We start from the raw sequence: 20,977 nt of genomic DNA on the forward strand, positions 1-20,977 counted from the left end.
TCTGTTTTTGTTTTTGTTTTTTTTTAATTTTGTTTTCTTTCTTTCTGATCCAGGGGATCAGTTCTGGAGCCAGAAGGGACAGTAGAAATCAAATTCCGCAGAAAGGATCTAGTGAAAACCATGCGTCGGGTGGACCCAGTCTACATCCACTTGGCTGAGCGATTGGGTATGTCTGCTTGTCCTCCTGGCAAATCAATGAGCCATTCAGCTGATTTGTAATGAGTGCATTCATAGGCCAAGGGAGGAGGCACTGAAGCATTTGATCAAATTCATGATAATCTTTATTTACTGTCCCCTATATGGTAAGAACCCTGGTAGAATGAAATAGTGTGTGTAATAGGAGGGACAGTGGGCCCTAAAAAATTAAAAGCCACCTGATTTTTTTTTCTGATATTTCCTTATTGTACAAATAGCCCATCTTTTTAGATGTCCTCGTAGGGAATGATTAGAGTTGCTGTTGGGGGGCAGGCTAATCAGGCAGAGAATATGCTGAACTTAAATGTATCCTGTTTCTGCTTGTGTCTTTAGGCAGCCTGCCTCATTTCTAAGGGATGTGAGAGTCAGTGTCCTGGGATAGAAAAGCAGGAGTCCCTACCCAGGCAATGTTCTGGGTTATCCTGAGCCAGAGAAATGGAAGTAAAGATTGCGCACCGTGTGCTTCCAAACAGTGGCTGCGGCAGCAGTAGGCCTGGGAGCATTCGCGCTTGATGCTTCCAGCCATTACTCTGTTGCTCATTTGTTTTCAGAGCTTTTGGAAAGCACTCATGATTTGAACATAGGACTAAACCATGGGAGTCCTGTGTTGAGTGCAGAGTCTGAATGAGTTTCAGAGTCTTTTAAAACACTGATTTTCTGCCCAGGTCTCCCATTGAGTCCCTTGCTATGTTGGTAAAGATAATTGCTTGAGGTTCTTTTGTTGGTTGGTTGGTTTTGCTTTTGTTTTTCTAAAGGAACAAAGAGACTGTCTTTAAAAGGTAGTGATACTCAATGAACGGAAGGAGTAAAAAAGAGAGATGCTCTCTTTTTTATGTTCCAAATAGTAGTTTAATTAATAAAGTGCCATTTGTGGATTCAATATCCTCACCATCTAGAGACAAAAAAAACTTCTGTGTGTTTGCCTGCACTGTGGAGACCGTACATCCAGGCATTTGGAGCCCTGAGCCAGGTTGCTTGCCAAACACAGTGACTTGGGTCACAGTAAACCCTGTTTGTGTCCCATTGTTTGCCATTGGGCAGCAGCCACCGATAACTAAGCCACCACAGCCTGATCCTTTTATGGGAAATGCACACATACAAGAAATTGGCAAAGTTGTTTCTAAAATCTATTGCCACCCAGTATTGTTGAAGTGGTTTTTTTCTCTTTCTTTTCCAAACAGGATAATTACTTCTGACCAACCTCATACACTTTAATTAAAGTAACTGCAGCTCAAGAGCAAGTTACTTACAACTGTACGTAGAGAGAGCTCTAAAAGCTTCAGCCACTGATAAGCATCTCACTTAGATGGCTCATAATTGCTCCCAGCATCCAGCGATCGTTGCTGCTGTTTTTACCACTAATTTTGCACAGAGGCAGCAACACTGCAATTGCAGGACACAGCGAATTGCATAATTTCCTTTTTTTCCTTTCTTTCTTTTTTTCCTTTCTTTCTTTTTCTTTTCTTTTTTCTTTTTTTTCTTTTTCTTTTTTTTTTTGCTGGTTTTCTTTCTGGCCAATTTAAAATTTGTCAAAGTCGGTCTTCTTCTGGATCACTGCCCTTTGATATTTCGCGCACTCCATTTGCCACAAACAAGCCGCAGGGCCGCAGTTCATGCTGACTCTAGCAGAAGCAGAGAGAGCTCCATTTATCTTACACTGCCTGCTGAATTCCTACTCATTAACTGGGGGTTCACTGCCTCTTTTTAACCCCCCAATGGCTGTTATCATCCCTTCAGAGTAACTGGGTGGTAGGAAGAAGGATCCTCTGTCTGTTTGCAGAACAACTGGACGATGAGGGGTGTGGGGCCGAAGCTTCCTTCAAGGAAAGTGATATCGCTCCCACCTTCACCCAGCACCTTTTAAGTTTTGAAGCACATGAAGGGGAGAGGGAGGAGATTCTCAAGTGATGGTCGTTTAATCATTTGTTACAAATCATCTCATTATCAATTTCCTATCTGCATTGAAGAAAACCATATTTATTTAACCTTGACCAAAATGGCACTCAAGAAAGAACCCTTAGTCTGCTAAATGTGAAGCAGGCTCTGGCCCAAGGCAGCTTGGGAACATGAGCAGTGGATTTGGAATAAAAATAACTATGTACAAGTCTTAGATATGTTGCTTGCAGGTAAATTGTTTAACTTCTCCAATCATCAGTTCATCTATAAAGTAGAGGTAATGCTCCCACTTAGCTAATGTGAGGATCAGATCAATGTGCATTTACTTTGAATCTACAAAGCATTTTTCAAACAGAAGTTTACATCTTTTCTTTTCAGTCTGAATCATTAGAAAAAGCGGGTGGCCATGTTTGCTATCAAGCATTCTCTGTGGCTCAGGCCCACATTTGGAAATATGGAAAAAAAAAAACAGAAGAAACCTATCAGGCATTTGCAGTCTTTCAGGGAGGTCATACATAGCCAGACATATGTGTGACACAACAGATCAGCCTGGATATAACGGGACATACTATGAACCCCGTGCCTTTGGGGTTCGCAGTGATTTTGGCTCCTTTCACAATGCCTAGAATCAAAGACTGCCAAAATCCTTTTTCACGAAGTCAGTGAAAATGACCCCATTTTCCAGATTAGGAAATTGAAGGAAAGAAGAAGGGTTAAATGAATCATGCAAGATACAAAATAAATAAATAAATGTACGTCAGAGCCCAGAATGGAATTCTCATTCCCTATGTTCTACTTTTCTCAGGATTTCTTCAACTGAATAGTGAGCCTGGTCTAAATTAAACAAGGATTCTTTCCCTTTGTAATGTAAAGCCAATTCCACTGAGAAGATCTGATTCAGGAGAAAGCCTGTAGGAGTGGATGTTATCTTGTGTTCCCAGTCTCTTCCCAAATCGGCGTCTGAGCCGGGGAGTGCACGCACAGATCTCCTAGACAAACCAGTGCACAACTGACTGTGTTCAAAAACAAAATTACTATTCATTCTCTCAGGATAATGAGTAGTACTTAATTTCTGAACAGCTAATTCCATCTCTTCTGGAATTTTTATTTTTAAAAAGTGACCTTTTGTCATTCTATATGGTTAGCTGGGGTAGGAAGGTGGTGAATTACCTTTTCCCGTCATCCTGAATTACTAGTTTGCAGGTCTGTGATTATAACAGAAAGTATGAAAATGGTGTATACATTGATTCTTGACAGAGGTAAAGGGAAGAATTACATTAGAATGAAAAATGAATGAAGCCCAGATCCCAGAGTTTTGCATTGATGAACTGGTTCTGACCCTGGATTCTCAGAACCCAGGCTTGGTAGAGTCATTGAGGGGAGAATTACGTCCTATAACTTTGGTTGCCGTAAGGAAATTAAATTCCTTCTCTGGAAATAGAGCCACAGCCCTCCCAGGCCTTTGTATGTCTCTCTGACATCCTCCTACTGCCTCCCAGAGCCAGCAGCAGGGAGAGTGGCCACGGAGCGGGACGGCCTTTCTAGCCTGGCCTCTTGAGTGTTGTGACCTGAGGTCCTCTCCTGGATCCTTACCCTTCTCTTGTGTTCACAGAGAAATAACAAATCAATTTAGATGGAGAGAGAACTGTCCAGCCCAAGTGTGAAGCAATTGTGAGTCCCCCACTGTCCCTCTCTCAATACAACAGGGACCTGGGCAAAGGAGCCACTTAGGGGAACCTTTTCTCAGTTCCCAGACAGCCGGGCAGCACCTCAGCTGTGCCCACACACAGCGTGCCCTGACAGCCTGGGCACCGCTGCTGGCCCTCGCCTGGCCCCTCTAGGCCCGCCCAGCACCTGACATGCCTTCTGCCCCCAGGTGGCCCAGGTGCAGATGGAGTATTATGGTGGGGGAGGATATATTCATTTGTAAAAATCTTCAGGAATGCCTTCCTCCCAAGCCACCTCCTTGTCAGCCAGGGTGACAGGAAAAGGACTCTTCCTTGGGTTAAGGGATTCAAGGGTGTTAAGCTGCTTTTCTGGCAGAAGTGATCAAAGTATCTGAGCTGTGTGTGTTTTTCCATCTCCTGTGTCCATCTTCAAGATGATATAAGCTGAAAAGAGCCAGAGTTGCCTGTTTGAGGCAGAAGTGGTGTCCTTGCCTGGAAAATTGAGAGTGGGAAAGAAAGAAGTTCCAATACCCATGCCTAGGAAGTGGCCTCTCACCCTGTCACCTGTTGTACATGGAGTGTCCTCGCTGGCACTGTGGCCACTGTGTCCTCTGTGGTAAGGAGGCTGATGAGAAACAACATGAGGTTTCCTATCGTGAAGGTAGATGTGGGATTGTGCCTTCTCCCTTAAGTTAGCAGCAGCTGAAAACCCACCTCCTCACGTTGATTCAGAAGCCATTCGGCTTGATGCAACTTATGCAATAGTGACAACATTTTCTGGGAAGGAGATGGGGTCATTTTAGTCTTATCCATTAATCTGATTGTATTTATAGAAGCACCTGGACTTGTCTCCTCTGAGGAAGCAGTGATTCACAGTTCTGTTAGGCTAGAGGCACCTGGCGGGCATTTTGTTAGAGTAAACCCAAGAGAAAGCTGTCATCAGAGTATGTCTGAGACACCCTCTTCCCCCCTTGGTCCCAACTAACCCAGGTCCCTGTATCCTGACCTGCCAGACTTAGGGGGAGTAAACTAGGAAAGGAAAATACAGACTATAGAGCCTTCTATCAGAAGTTAGAGAATTGTATGTTGTTTCATGACTCCTCTTATATGGATATGTTTGTGTGGGAGCACAGGACAGGGCTGAAGGGGGAGTAATATATTTTTTTATTCCTATTTGGAAATTTCTGGGTTTACAATAATGATTTTTAAAAATATGAATAGCAGAGCCCTAACACTATTGCAAGGAACTCTAGGGTTAAACGTCCCCTGAGAGGATTGCTGTTAAAATCAATATGCAAATGCACTTGTACTTAGATAGGTATGGCCCCCTTTGAAGGAAAGCAGATATATGAAAATGGGATTTTAAAAAAAACTAGATACATTGGGAGAAATTATTCCCATTACAAAAGGATTATTTGCTTTACCAAAGGATTCACTGCAGGGTTCCATATAAAATAGCTCCCTTAAGGCATTTAAAACAGGATCTGATTTACACAGTTTTTCAAGAATGCTTTTGTGTAAAGAAAGGCACACCTGTTATGGATATAGAAATAGTTCTGCAGAATTTTTTTTCACCCTATCTTACTATCTTTGTAGAGAAATTTCTTTCTACATTGAAAATGTGATTACATAGATCTTTTAAACAGCTACTTCTGAATCTTAATAAGATTCCAGTCTTTTTTATGCTGATTTTTCAGTCTCAAGGTTGAGGTAGGGGTGTATGTTTTAATATCTGAGATCTTCAGGAGCTTTCTGGGGAGGGTGGTCTAGTTCTTATCTCTAGCATCATAAGTAGCGAACCAATCAAAGCAAATTGCTTTCTTAAGAACAGGAAGATGGGCCCATAAAAGTTAAAAGTGGGTTTAAATGTACATAGGTTTCTTAGTATAACTTTTTAAAAAGTTCAGAATGTTTTTAAAACCACTCTAATGTCATATTCTTTTATAAAACATTTTTCCTATTTGCCAGATTAAGATTATTGTTACATAAACAAGAAACTGAGCTCAGAAAATGTTAAGAGATTTTTGTAAGGTCACCTGGTGCTCTTGGCTGAGCAGAGGATTTTTAGTCCACCTGCTCACCTTTTGAAGGTCTCACCTCCCCCAAATCCTGTTTCTGGGATTTAGTCTGTTCACACACAGCCTAGGGCTGGCCGCCTCCTGCCCTCCTTCAGCGTCCGGGCTGGGAGAAAAACACCTGCTGCAGAAACCAGCTGTTGCCACTAGGAGTTTCTCTTCAGCTTTGTCTCCATGGAGGAGAGATGTAGCTTTTGAATGTATCCTGGCTCCAGGGAACACCTGATAAGCCACTGTGCTGTGGGTACCCGTGGGTCAATTTAAATTGTTTTGTTTAAGGAGCATGAGGTCTTAAACCAGCCAGGGGTGTGGAACCTGCGGCCTCAAGGCCACATGTCGCCCTCCAGATCCCCAAGTGCGGCCCCTCGACTGAATCCAAACTTCACAGATTTGTTCTGTAAAATTTGGATTCCGTCAAAAGGCCCCACTCAAGGATCCAGAAAGCCACATAGCAGCTCCACATTTCCTAGCTTGTGGCCTTGGGCAAGTTACTTAACATTTTTGTGCTTCAGTTTCCTCATTTGTAAGATAGTGATCTTTTAGGGCTGTTGCATGGATTAAATGAAATGAAGTCTGGATGCAGTGGTTTATATACCTATAATCCCAGCACTTTGGGAGGCACAGGTGGGAGATCGCTTGAGGCCAGGAATTCGAGACCAGCCTGAGCGAGAGTGAGACCATCTCTACAAAAAGCAGAAAAATCAGCTGGCTGTGGTGGTGCTCACCTGTAGTCCCAGCTACTCCAGAGGCTGAGGCAGGAGGATCACTTGAGCCCAGGAGCTTGAGATTGCAGTGAGCTATGATGACACCACTGCACTTTAGCCCAGGTGACAGAGCAAGACCCTGTCTCCAAAAAACAAAACAAACAAAAAAACAAATGAGACGAAAAGCACTTAAACAGTACCAGCACGTAGTAACATCTCAATGTTAGCTCTTCTTTGATCAGGCTAGTGCCACCTCTTCTATATTAAACTCTTTACATTAAAACGTTTTATTTATAAGGCTGCATTTTTAGGATTTCCTGGGGACTTTATTTTGGGTAGAGAGGGATGGGAGCAACCCACCTTTCTTCTCCCATTTCAGCGATTTCCTAAAACAGGATTCCAGAAAAGAATGACTTTCCTCTCTGTAGCATATTCTTAAACACACTCACACACGTGTACATACCACCTTGCTTTCCTAAAAACCCTGAGGCCCTGCAATCTGGCTAGAAAAGAAAGAAAACCATTTCAAGATATTTAATTGTACAGGGAGCTTACAGGATTGATCGAGAGCTTAGCTTTTTACAATAGTCCAGTGAATAAGAAATGCTCCTGACAAACGATCAATGATAGGATAATCACTCTTTATCCCCCTCCTCATTCTTACCTTCTTTCTTTCAGGAGAACAGGGTTCAGAAGTCAAAAATCTTTATAGACGCCGCTTTTAAATTAAGCAGAAAATAGACATTGACATATTTGTTAATCTCCCCTAAATCATTACCGGGGCTGGCTGCTTTGCTGTACAAGGAGAGAGGGGCCCTCGGTGTGCAACACAACGGTATAACTAGCTTAAGAGCAGCCTTTTATTTTTAGAAATAAATTTTTAAAAACCTTTTTTCCTCCCTAAAACACAGGACACAAATCTTTGGCCTTCTCATGTACATTTAAAAACACACATATCCTCTATTTCAAGTCTTTTCCTTGCTTTGATGCTTTTTTGAGGTGGGTCTTGAACCGTGATCAGAGGCACTACTGAAGGCATTGAACACAGCAGCCTTTGTGGGAATGCCCCGTGGTCTTCGTAGTCTCAGGAGGGCCAGGGCATTACAGGTGTTTATTTTGTTAATCTTTCACAGCTCTAGAATAGCTTGATTCAGTGGGCAAGACCTTTGTTAGCCCAAAAGCCAGCCTCCTCTGTTCTTCCAACTTGGTAAAGCCAAAGCTTTGTTTCCAGAATCCTCTCCTCCTCAGCCCATAGCCCCTCCTTCCTCTGCAGCCAATGCCGAGCTTGCTCTTAACTCCTCCCTAACAAAAACAAACCAACTCTCCCACCAGTTTCCCCTTGGTGGCCACTGCCAGGGTACCTGCTTGGCAGCCCTCAGTACCATTAGTGTGGAAGAACACAGGCTTTGCAGAGAGGCAGAACAACGGTAAATCCTAACTGTGCTCCTTAAGAGCGAGATGCCACTGGGGAAGTCTCTTTACATTTCAGAGCTTGGTTTTCTTGTTTGTAAAATACATACCCTGTCTGTAAGGTTGGGTTGTTGTAAGGATTAGAAGTAACGTATGTGAAGCGACTTGGAAAGCTCTCGGTAACATCGAGGCACTCAACTTGGCAGCAGTGTTAACAGACACAGGTGTGAACTGTGTGTGGTGACTTCCGAGCTGCATGATCCTGAAAGATTTGAGTACAGTGCCTGGCGCACAGTAAGTGCTCAGCAAATGGTGTGTTATATGTGGTCCACGTATATGTATATGTGCATTCAAGTGCAAAGTCGGTGGCTTACTCAGAGGGAGAATGTTGTAAGGGTTTAGAACTCCCTGCTCAGCCCTGTCCATGATCCTGCCATGACTTTGCCCCAGGAGGGCTGTGATTTCATCTGCTGTAGTGTTCGTTCTTGCTCTCACAGTAACAAGAGAAGCTAAATTTTAGTTCTGCCTAGGAAATCACATCTGACCTACAGAATGGGAATGACTGGAGACATTGCCCTGGTCTTAGTTATGGAATGGGACTAAGATGGAACTTCAGTGTTATCAGCCAGGATTCTGTCATCCTCACTTAGCCTTTTCTGAATTTAAAGGGATACTACTACTGAAGCACTTGTCTTCTGCCCCAAGGAAGCAAATGAGAGACAGTTTAACATAGTGTCCAAAAGCTTTGGGAGCCAAACTGCTGCATTTGAGTCCTGGCTCTGTCACTTTCTAGCTTTGTGACCTTCTCAGTGCCTCAGTTTCCTCACCTGTAATATAGGGATACTACAAACACTAATCTTAGGTGGTTGTAAAAATTGAATGAGTTAACAGATATAAAGCACTTTATATGAATGGTGCCCAGTGCCCTGTAAATATTAGCTTTGATTATTGATTGTGTGCATTGGATACCCAGGAAAAACTTCTTTTCCAGCTTGCCCAAGTTTTTTAACTTTTTATTTGATATAAATTCACAGAATAGTTATAAGAATAATACAAAGAACTTCTGATACCTTCTTCCCATATCTACCTATTGTTAATATCTCATGCCATTGCCATGTCATTTTTGCACGCCTATGTGTGTGCTCACTCTCTCTCGTTCCACACACATACACGTTTTCTTTGAACCATTTGAGGGTAATCTATAGATATCATGCTCCCTTATACATAAATATTTATTGAGTGTTTCTAAGAACACAGACTTTTTCTTACATAACCACAATACATTTATTAAAATCAAGAACTATAAACATTGACACAATACCACTGTCTAATCCATGATTCATATTAAAATTTTACCAGTTGTCCAAGTAATGTCCTTTATAGCTTTTTTTCCTGGTTTTTAGATCTGAGATCTAATCACAGACCACACATTGCAATTCATGGTCAAGTATTTTAGCCTCCTTTAATCTGGAGTAATTCTTCAGCCTTTCTTTGTCTTTCACGATCTTCACATTTTTGAAGAGTGCAGGCCACTTTGGGAGCATATTTCTGCGGCTCAGGTTTATCGTATATTTCCCCATGGTTGGATTCAGAGGCTGCATTTTGGGCAGGAAGATTGCAGAAGTAGTGTTCAGTTCTTCTCAGGGTATCATATCAGGAGACATATAGTGTCAGTCTGTCCTATTATTGGTGATGTTACTTTTGATTACCTGTTTAAGGTTGTGTTCCCTAGGTCAGTGGTCCCCAATCCAAGGACCGGTTTCGTGGAAGACAGTTTTTCTACCGGCGGTTGGGGGGAGTGCATCGCCACCTCAGATCAGGTGTTGGATTCTCATGCGGAGCACGCAGCCTGGATCCCTCGCATGCGCAGTTTGCAGTGGGGTTTGCGCTCCTGCAATGGTCTGATGCAGCTGCTGATCTGATGGGGACGGTGCTTGGTGCTGATGTGAGTGATGGGGAGCGGCTATGGGAGCAGGGTGGGGCTCACTCGCCTGCCTGCCGCTCACCTGCTGCTGTGTGACCAGGTTCCTGGTGTGCAGTCCTGGCCTGGGGGTTGGGGACTGAAGCCCTAGCTTAATCCACTATAAAGTTACCATTTTCCCCTTTGTAATATGATAAGTGAATGTAAGGAAGTAATTTGAGACCATGTGACTATCCTATTCCTCATCAAACTTTCACCCACTAGTTTTGGCACCCATTGATGATTCTTGGCAGAATCAGTTACTATGACGGCTGTAAAACAGAAATTTTCTAATTCCATCATTCCTTCTAATTGTTACTGTCCTGAAAGGGAGTGCGTTCCCTTTCCTCTTATTTAATTATATCAGGATGGACTCATAGATTATCTTATTCCCTAAATATTCTGATAACAAAAATAACAAATATCATTATTTATTCTGACGCCGCCTGTCCCAGATTTGGCCAGTGGGAACACCTTCAAACCGCCTCCTGCTTTCTTCTGACATGTCCCAATCATTTTTGGAGTACTTCCTTAGTTTTTTGTCACAATATATCCCAGGCTCATCTTACATTTTCCCTGCCCCAGCCCTGGAATTGGCTATTTCTCCAGGGAGTCTGGGTGCCTTTCAGTGGAGAAGGAACATTTGCTTCCCTGTCGTGGGTGCTCTAACTGAGAAGGGCTCATCTCAAAAGACACCAGCCAGCCCTCCTCCCACCAGTTCTCCAGGCAGATCCCCCCTAGAACGAATGGGCCTTTGCGTCACCCCCAGCACGGGGCCCCGGGCACTTGTGCGGTTTACCCGTTTTAGGAGGAAGGCTCCTGAGACATCCAGGGCTTCACGTGGCAGATCAGCGATTGCCCTCCATGTGAGAGCCCACGAAAAAGACAGTCTTTGGCACCCTTCATCACAATCTTAAAATAGTGATGGGCTTAAAAAAAAAAAAAAAAAGAGGGCATCCAAAGAAACTCATTAAAAAAAAACCACACTAGGTACTAGTTACATCCCTGTTCTGTTAACATGTGTTTATGTATAATACTTACGGCTCACTCAACAGCCCAAGGCTGTTTATGGCATATGATTCATAGTGGTATAAAAAACAAGGCCTGTTCCCAGACAGGCATGCTTGAAATAGACCTTCCTCTTCTGAATCCCATCACCTGTGCTCATGTATTTATTTGTCAGCTTTGGTGACAAAGCACTTCAGGTTGTCCCCAACACCAGGGGCTGTCACCTATTATTGCTCCTTCAGCTAGACTTACTCCTCCTTGCTAGGGAGACAGCTAAATTTTCAGTATTGATTGCAGATCCCATTCTGAGAGTAATTAGGAAGAACAGCACAACATAGCAGCACCTCTACTGGGACACTATCGATTGGGGGTGGGGGTGGGCGGAGGTCCCTCCTTGTTATAAGGAATCCCAAAGTCTCCTATCTGTTGAGTGAGGGTACCTTGTGCTTATAAGTACACTGATACAAATGAGGTTTGTCGATTACTTTCTGTTTTTTCCTCTTCCTTTTCTTTTATCCCAAGAACTAGAATGTCTTTGTCACTCTGGTCAGGTGTTGGCTCTGGCAATAGCAGTCCAGGCAGGAAACTAGGGGCTAATCCACTGAGCTGACACAAGACACACAGATCTGGCTCTAATTAGATTAGCTTCTACTAATTTGAGGTTAAGAGTATCCAAACCTGAGATTAGCAGCTATGAAGTACCGCAGCTTGCAGCTCTAGGAGTTATTCAGGTTCTTACCCAGTTTGGCAGGTAATTGGGGAAACAAGAACTGCTGGCTTGTGCTCAGAGCTTAGGGACGGCTCTCCCACCACAGCCCGTGCTTGGAACAGTCCGGCTGCTCTCATGCTGGGCAGCAGGGATGGGCATGGTGTCAGCCTGCCAGCCCTGGCCTCTCCTGGGGAGGGAGGAGCCAGTCAGCAAGGCTGGCAGTCAGCAAGGTGGTACATACCTCTAGGCGGCTGTTTGCACCTCCTCAGGGAGAGGCCTGGGGACAAGGGATGCCACTGCCACTCTGACAATTGTGACCTCCATAGGGAAGAGAGGAATATGGGCTCCCTGTAGCAAGGGAAGGACAGGCCTAGTGTCTCGGAGAATCCTGTTACTCAGCAAGAGTAGCAAAGAGCGGGAGGATGAAGGACGCCAGGCCATGGGGGTGGGTGGTGTTGAGCTTCCCGGGACTGTAGCTGCTTCTGTGCTGAGAGACTCCTGGTCACCACACATCATGACGGGCAGGTTTATCTAATTGCAGGCACCCCAGAGCTAAGCCTAGCTGAGCGGAAGGATCTGGAGAACAAGTTGAAGGAGCGGGAGGAATTCCTAATTCCCATTTACCATCAGGTAGCTGTGCAGTTTGCTGACTTGCACGACACACCGGGCCGGATGCAGGAGAAGGGTGCTATTAATGTAAGTATGACGGCTGCCACTTCCGACTTGTCAGAGACTCGCGGGCGAGTGAGAAGTGTGTGTGTCATGCACATAGGCTCACAAGCAGGGGGCTGTCAGGGCCAGATTAAAACAGCTTATGCAGATCAAACCATTTTCAAATTGTTTTGAGACTTTTCCCTTATATCACTTATCCTAAAACAATGTGTATTTAGGTTTCCATGGACTCCTCAGGTCCATGGGAAAAGCTGCATTTTACTGGTGGGAAACTGAGTCACATGTGCCCAGTGGTCATCAGACTATAGGTAACTACAGGGTCAAGGTTTCAGCAGCAGCTAATTCATATTTGATCTGCAGTTGTTGTATGACCCATCTGCTCGAAACCAATGCCTCCCTCTCTGGTTATCCAGGAACTCACAGCCTCTTCCCCAGAAGGTCTCAGCCATGTGTGGGCTCAGCATGGGCCAGGCCGTGGCTGTGCACAGCACTGCAGGTGGCAGGGCACGTGTGTGGTTCTGCCCTGGGGAACACGTGGAGGTGCTGGGAGCTCACAGCCAGCTAGCGCTGGGGTCTGTGAAGGGCTTGCCTGGAGAGTAGGTTTTTATGTCTGTGGGGTTCCCTCCAACTGAACGCTGAGCAGAGATTAGGACTGGGGTGACTAAGCTTATTCTCCTCTGCATGTAGGACATCCTGGATTGGAAAACATCCCGTACCTTCTTCTACTGGCGGCTAAGGCGTCTCCTGTTGGAGGACCTGGTCAAGAAGAAAATCCACAATGCCAACCCCGAGCTGACTGATGGCCAGATCCAGGCCATGTTAAGGCGCTGGTTTGTGGAAGTAGAAGGAACAGTGAAGGTAGGTGGGGCGCCCACAGAGAGGCCTTCATGATGTGCTCCTTACCCACACCCAAGGGTTGTGAGGCTTGTTGTCTAAAAGTCCACAGACTCTGTTACACAACAGGGAGGCCGACGCCAAACACAGCAAAAAGACTGGTCAGTGAGCACAGAGAGGATGCTTGCCCTACCCTTAGGGAAGGGGGAGAGAGAGTCTGGGAAGCTTCTGGAGTAAATGAGGTCTCAGCAGAGACTCAAAAACTAAATAGGAATGAACCAGAGGAAGAGGTTGGATTGGGGGCTGGGGAGTAGGAAGAAGGTTCCAGGCAAAAAAAATAGCACGTTCCACGCCATGATAGCAAGAGTAGCGTGCATCCAAGGAACACCTGCAGATGTTTCAGGATGGCTCAGAGATTAGGAGCCAGGTAAGAAGACGGGGCAGGGGCCTGACCGTGCAAGGCCGTGTAAGCTGTGTCAAGGTCTATGGGAAGCCACTGAGGTATTTTAAGCAGCAGGGTGACATGTTCTGATTTCTATTTTAGAAAGACCACTTGAGGGCTGTGTGGAGGATGCAGCTGCAGGGGACAGGAGCAGAAGCCTGGGAGGACGTGATAGTGATGTAGGCAGGAGGTGCTACAACTACAACCACAGGTCTCATTTCAGATAGAGCTGGAAGGAAATGTCTGCCTTGCATGCAGGGAAAGGGGACTGTGAACCCAGCGTCTTCTCAGGGAGGTGTTAGGGAGAGGGCACATGACTTGCAGCAGTGACCCCGCCAAGATGGTGTCGCCGGTGCCCTTGCCTCAGGGTTGGGGCAGGTGTGAGGCCAGGATGACGTACCAGGGCACCAGCATTTGCCCCTGGGATAGTGGACTGCACAAGGCAAGCCATGGGAGGGTGGCAAGAAAAAGTTGGAACTTTTATTTCTATTTATTTTTGTTAAGAAAAATTAACCTTTATTAGTAGAATATAGATTAAATCAGATGCATCATTTACACATTTTATTGGAACATTGGTAATATGTGCTCAAAATATATTTGTCTATCTTTCTGAGCTATGTGATCAAAAAACGTCATTAGGTGACTTCTGGGTTAGAGTACTGATGGAGGGCTGGGTGGCTGCTGATGGCTTGAAGGGACCTGGCCCATAAAAAGGGGCTCCCCAGCCTCTTGCTAGAAATTGTTGGTGGATCGTTCTCAGGGAGGAATGCCAAGATTTGCTGTCAGTTTTCAAGCCAGTGAATTGGGATGCTTCTGAGATTCACCTTTGTGTTAAGTCTGCCTGTTTCTTTTCAACTGAAACGCAGCTTTGGATAAATATTTCAGATGTGCAGTGGGGGAGCAGTCTCCTCCGACATTTGGTTCAGGTTAAGGTCAGTCTGTGGCATCATAATTGAGTGAGACAATTTTGTCAGTGGCTACTGGCAGCTTCTAGTGGAAGTTGGCATTGAAAGTCACGCAAGTGTAAAATAAGAGGTTGTTCTCCAGTTAAGAGTGGCCGGCTAGGTAAATGGAGTGTGTGTGTGTGGCCAGGAGAGGCCTGCACCGCCTCTCCCTACCACATTAGTCACTAATGGACGTGCACAGCCTCAGTAGGCACAAGGATAAGGAGAAGCAATAGCTTCCCTCCAAGCATGAAGTGAGTAGATAGGCCCTTCAGTTGCTCCTTAGCATCCTGCTCCCAGGGGGACAGTGTGTCTGAAGAAATAGGTCATTGGCATCTCTTATCAATGGAGGGAACAGGGAACTCAAGTGCAGAAGACAACCCCAGCCCCATAGTGCAGGAGGAGGCTGCCTGCGCCACTGGGAACCAACCTACCCAAGAATTGAGGCCGTTTCCCTTGCCCCCGTCTACAAAAAGCAGCATTGCCATGAGCTCTGCATCTAAGGGGACAGCTGGGGAAAGAAAGTAAGGACGGTGGTCCTATGATGTCAGGGCATGTGGCTCTGAAACCTCCTTCCATATTCTGCAGGCTCCGCAGGACCCAGTTTAATGTGGGGTGGGTGGTAAAATCTGTAGCGCCCTTGAGGGAAGAAAGTGTTGCAGGGTTCAAAAGCTGTCTGTGTGCCTCTGAAGGGCCGTCGGAGAATCTACTTGGTGTTTGGAAATGGCTTAAAACCACCCTTTTCAGGGGGAGTCTTCAAACTGTGATAGGTTGTGTTGTGTCTCAAGTGCAAAGACTGGCTGAGCCTACACCCTGATGTTGCACCAAGAAGGGACCCTCTAATCCTTACTGTGGTTACTGGGGGGAAGAGACGTTTCCTGATAAGCATCTATTAGCCATGCTGTGTGTTCTTTTTTTCCCAGAGAATTTGTTTTCTTAATCATGAACAAAGAGATTCTGGGACAGAAAATTGAAGACACCGTAATGTTATATAACTGAGCAATATAATTCTTTTGTTTCCCTTAGAGGTATCTGTTACTATGAGTTATGGGATTCTGTTGGAATCCACTGGGACAGTCATACTGTAGGAAATAGTAGAGTTTATGGTTCATAGTTTCACTGCAGGCAGAAGCAAAGCATCACTACAGCTCCCTAAAAAAAAAAAAAAAAAAACACAACAAGAACTGTGGTTTAAATTGGGTCATAAGAACATGGCACACGTTTGTGTCATGGGCATGTTTTCTATCTTGATTCTTAGATCCACAGTTTGAAGTGTGTGATTTTTCAAACAACAGGCTGATTCCCTCCCCCTGCCCCCAGTCTCTAATAGTAGAAATTGAGATTAGGATTCTGCATGGAGCAATGAGAATGTAGGTTTTAAAGTCTCAGAAACTTTTGGGGTCCCAGCTTGGCCATTTACTGGCTCGGCCATATTATTTAAGCCTCCATTTCTTCAAGTGTCAAGAGGGGATGGTGCCATTCACAGGGGTCATTGAGTTGTAAATGACATGGTAAGTGTGGAGCACAATGTCTGGCACCCAGTAGACACTGAAAATACGCTAGTTTCCCCCTCCTCCTCAGCACAGCATGTTAAAAGGTAAAATATAACAAAGACTAAGAGTTAAAGATGTGTAACTTAATGATCTTGTCGGGAAGGGGGTTGGCACCGGAGCGCAGTAGATGCTCAGTAAATGTTCTTTGATCTGGCTCGCTCTGATGCCCCCACAGCCTGGTGCCATATGCATCCTCATTGTCCAGATAGCCACCCACCGTTCTCATTCTGGATTTCCCAATGAAATGAGTGCTTAGTGGAGGCCCTTGTGGGGATGACGGAGGAAAAAGCACTGTTGATTGCCACTGTCTTCAAAGTCTGGCCTCAAGCTGCCTACGGGTAGGTCTCGTGCCAACTTCTCACCTTGGACTAGGGAGGAGGAGCTAAGGCAGAACCTGGAAGGCCATTTTGTGGGCCTGGAGCTGAGATGGGGTGGCTCTCGAGAGATTGGGGTCCAGTGGGCCATCCCTAGAATCCAGTGGCCTTTTGCTGTTGTACTCTGAAGCCTGAGAGAAATCACGTTGCTTCCTGGGCTTCTGTCAGGTAGGTGTTAGCCTTGTGAGTAGAGGTATATTGAAAATGTGTTCCCAACTCTGCATATATTCCGGATGTGTGTGCCGTCCCACCCCACCAGGCTGCAGGGCTCCTAGAAGTCTTAGACGGTCAGAACTGGTGGGAACCTCCCCAGCTGGAGGTGTCTCCAAGCAGCTTCCAAGGTGAGTTATTTTAGGGCATGTTAATCAGGGCTCGGCCTTCATCGGCCTATGCCCTCCAGTCACTCCCTGGCCCTGCTGAACCATTGTCTAAGGAGGGCTTAACAGCCATCCCATATGTTAGAAATGAAACTTTCAAAAAGGTCATTTAGATTTTGTAAGATAGACTAATTACTACATACAATTAGTAAGGCTGAGTAGTGCCAGAGATACTTATCCGCTGATGCAGAGAGAAAGTGTCTGTCGAATATTTATTGTAGGGCAGGCCATTATTGTGATGTTTAATTATTGATATTTTATTGGTATTAAAATGTTCTGATATGGATGAGTGTCAAGCAGATGGCATATGGTCCCACGCCTGTCATGAGGTTAGCAGCCCAGCATGTCATACTTGTTTAAAATTCAAACTGGAATACTGTGAATGGGAATAATCAGCCACATTTTCATTCCCCCACCCCAACCCCCTTTGTTTTCTCTTTTAAAGAGACAGGGTCTCACTGTGTTGCTCAGGCTGGTCTTAAACTCCTGGCCTCAAGTGATCCTCCTGCCTCAGCCTCCCACGTAGCTGGGATTACAGGTGCAAGCTACCTTGCCCAACATTTTCATAGTTTTAAGGAGGGAAATAATAATGGCTTTTTTCCCAGGGAAGAGGGTTGGCCTATCTTTCTGGATGGCTGGAATGCTAAGTCTTAGGTCTCTGTTTTAAAAGAGCAAATAGGAAACTGTGGACTCTATAACCCAGTGGGGCAAATTATGTTAACCCTCCCAGGTCTGCTGAGAAAAACCAGTGGCACTATGGGTACGTAAGTTTGTTTAGTCTTGCTAAAAAGGCAGTTGATTAGGACTTGTGACGCTTTGCCTTTGCGTACTCCGGACTGCAGGCTGCGCCTTACTGGGGCTTCGGCAGGGTGGTCGTCATCCAGCTGTTGTACTTTGAGTAAACAGACCATTTACACGTAGGGCCCAAGTACGTGTAGAACTTGGAATGTACTGCTCTAATCCTGTCTGGGAACTTTTCAAAATGTTTAAACACCTAGGATACTGTGTGGCTGCAGGAGGCGAAAGCAGACGAGTTTTCTCTGGAGGGTAGCTGGCTTTCCAGCGTAGCGTCTGAGCAGCGTTAGAGGCAGGCGTCTCGTTAGCTAATACATTACACCAATCAAGGAGAGTTATCTTAAGCCACAATTAATCTGCTCCCTGGCATATGTTGATAGGAAAGCATCATGCTGTTTCTTAATTAAAAGCAAACGGATTAAAAATGATTAATAAGAGTATTAAATATTCTCCCAAACTAAAGGCTTTGGGATTCTTGAGTAAATCAAAAAATCTTAGGTGGTTTTTTTTTTTTTTCATTCTGAAACCGAAGAAGCAGTCATTGTTTTATTTTTTTCCTCCCCCCCCCCCCCAAATCTTCGTAAGTAGGGGAATGTGTAGAAGTCCTCAAACCATGGAGTGCAAATACAAATTCCCAGTGATGGAAGTGGCAGTGTGGCAATGGAGGTGGCAGTGGTCGGGAGTCCAGGGGCGCCCACACGTGGGTGGGCAGCCACCTGGGACAAACACGTGGGGAAACAGTGCCGCACTTTTCCACAGGGATTGACGTGGCAGCACCTGTCTTTAGGAGCAAAACACTTGCCCAGCGCAGAGAGGTGGGAAAGGCTCGCTCAGGTTTGCGCTGTCTTGGCCACACCACCTAACCGAAGGAAGAGCTGCTCTTTTCATCAGTGATTACAAACAGCTGGGCAGAGGGGCTCTAAATGGCATATGAATTTAAAAGAAATGGACAGAGAGCTAGAAAAGGCACATTGCTGATCCTTAATCCTGGGAATCCTTAATCCTTCGAAAGTAAAGGACTCCTTAAGAATGTTTAGAAATGTGGAAGTGAGTGACCCGGCATATAATAACTAACCAGTCACAGCTAACTGGCCAGCTAAGGGAGGGATGGGAAGTGAGAGTCTGAAAAGAAAACATTGTTTTTAAAGGCATCAAATAGAAGTTAGAAAACAGCCCTGTGCTCAGTTTCTTACTGCTTGGTGTCTCTCGGCATGATGGAAACATTTCCTCTGTGCCTTTGTAGGCCCTGTCGTTAACAGCTGCGGCTTTTGTGCCAGTGCTTGTGTACCGGTTTCCTGTAGCCACATCTCGAGCCTCAAAGCCTCAGAGAGTCCCTAACGCACCCACCTATTAAATTACAGCACCAAACTCATTGTCATTCTGACTTTGACTTCGTTAGTGATAACAGAGAAGGATAGCGCACCTTTAAATGAGGAGCTTTGTGTTTAATTACCCAAACAAAATGACATAAATATGAATGAGCCCTAATGGTGGTACTTGGTTTTCCGGAAACCATTAACAAAACGATTCCTAAATGATTTGTAAAGAAAATGAGAGGAGAAGAGAGCAAGGAGAAGGCTATTAGGCTTCTAACACACTCCTGAATTATTATGTAGTCAACTACCTAGGAAATACTCAGCTAAATGATCTTGAAAAAAAGGGGGAGAGGTGATTTGTTGAGACTTTCAGGGTTACAGACGTCATGACCCTTTTGAATACTCTCATAGATAACAAAATGGGGGTTAGGTTTCTGACCTGGTGGCTCTACCCTAGTGACAGCACTTTGTCACATCAGTCCCCCTCCACGCCTGTTGAAAGACGGTGGGAGACTTCCACAACCCGAGGGCTGAGGCACAGCCCCGGACCTTATCTGCCAGGCCTGGCTGGGACTAGAAAGTGCCACTTGAGGAATTGTCTCAGTTCCTCCAAAAGCAAAGCACCAAGGAAACAACCTTTTGCTCTCAATCATGTTTTACTGAGTAACGTGGGCTTTTAACTGGTTCTCTCCAATCTGTCAGGTTATTGCATTCTCTTAGCCTTTGTGGAACAGGTAGATATACCTGGAGTCCGAGTGTGAGCACTGGCGCCCTCAGGAGAGCCCAGGTGGAGGCTTTGGATGTGTGTGTGTGTCCATGGAAGGAAGGGAAAAGGAGGGAAGCCCCTGTCTTGAGGCCTGTTTCCTACGACTGCTACGATGCCAGCAGTAAAGGGGAATCGTGACCGTTTTTACGTTGAGCGAACTTTTGGAGAAAGGTTTTCAGAGATTGAACAGTCAGGGTGTCCAGGCCTGGCTTGACCCCTGGTGTTTGACCAAGAGTCCTCTGTTTGCAGGCCTATGTTTGGGACAATAATAAGGATCTTGTGGAATGGCTGGAGAAGCAGCTGACAGAGGAAGATGGTGTCCGCTCAGTAATAGAGGAGAACATCAAATGCATCAGCAGAGACTACGTCCTCAAGCAGATCCGCAGGTGAGACCGGCAGTGGGGGCTCCTCTAGAGCAGTGGGGCTAATTTCTTTGGAATTAAAAGTTTCAGAACAAATCATGAGCTGATGATGCCTTACGGTCGCTGCGGTCTCTCGCTGTTGGAGACTGCTGTAGTTGACCCACAGATACAAATGTAGCCCTGAAGCACAATTCTTTCTCAGCTACTGCTCCCCAGGGGATCTTAGTAATCTCAGCTAGATGAAGGCTTAGTTCATTGTGCCCACCTATTAGCTCTGAGTGCTGATACTCCAACCAGATGGGCGGTTCTGGGAGGAGAGCTTACTGCGGGGCCGTCCCCTCCCTGCCCCAGCCGAGGGCAGCTGTATCCTTCTGGAGGCCTCAGTCTTCTCCCTAGGATGGGTGCTGGAGCCTGCGGGGGTGTTTTTATAAAGCTTTATCTGGAAATATTTCACTTACAGAAAAGTTATAAAACTAAAAGCAGTACAAAGAACACCTCTATGTATCTGTCCCAGGTTCCCCTAGCATTTATGTTTTACTCCACTTGCTCTGCTACTTGTGAGAGTGCTTGCTCTCCCCACCACGTACGCACAGTTTTTCCTCTTTCTAAATTACATATATCATGGCCCTTTACCCCCAAATGCTTCCATGTGCATTTGCTAAGAACAGGGCTATTCTCTTAGAGACCCATAGTAAAATGATCCACTTCAGTAAATTTAACATTGCTTAAAAACTTTTATCTGAAATCTGCCATTCGTAGAACATGCTATTTTTGAGTTTGCCTGATGTTTCCTTATGATGAGATTCAGGCTCTGTGTTCTGGCCAGCATGTTGCATTCCTGACAGTGTGGACAGCACAGGGGACCATGTTTGGTGGCACATGATGCTCACCTGCCCTCCCAGTGTTAATTTCCATCAC

General features: G+C 45.4%; 1 protein-coding gene across 2 annotated transcripts in view; it reads left to right on the forward strand.

The window, feature by feature from the left end:
* Positions 1-20,977, forward strand: part of ACACA (acetyl-CoA carboxylase alpha) — a 233,382-nt gene that overhangs the window by 209,327 nt on the left and 3,078 nt on the right. For both annotated transcript variants that reach the window (XM_069482312.1, XM_069482311.1), the window contains 4 exons: positions 54-166; positions 12,166-12,320; positions 12,984-13,154; positions 19,947-20,083. In XM_069482312.1, coding sequence (XP_069338413.1) covers positions 54-166; positions 12,166-12,320; positions 12,984-13,154; positions 19,947-20,083 — 576 coding nt within the window. The remainder of the gene's footprint in view (positions 1-53; positions 167-12,165; positions 12,321-12,983; positions 13,155-19,946; positions 20,084-20,977) is intronic.

This window comes from Eulemur rufifrons, chromosome 9, assembly GCF_041146395.1.
Source record: "Eulemur rufifrons isolate Redbay chromosome 9, OSU_ERuf_1, whole genome shotgun sequence".
NCBI classification, from domain to species: Eukaryota; Metazoa; Chordata; class Mammalia; order Primates; family Lemuridae; genus Eulemur; species Eulemur rufifrons.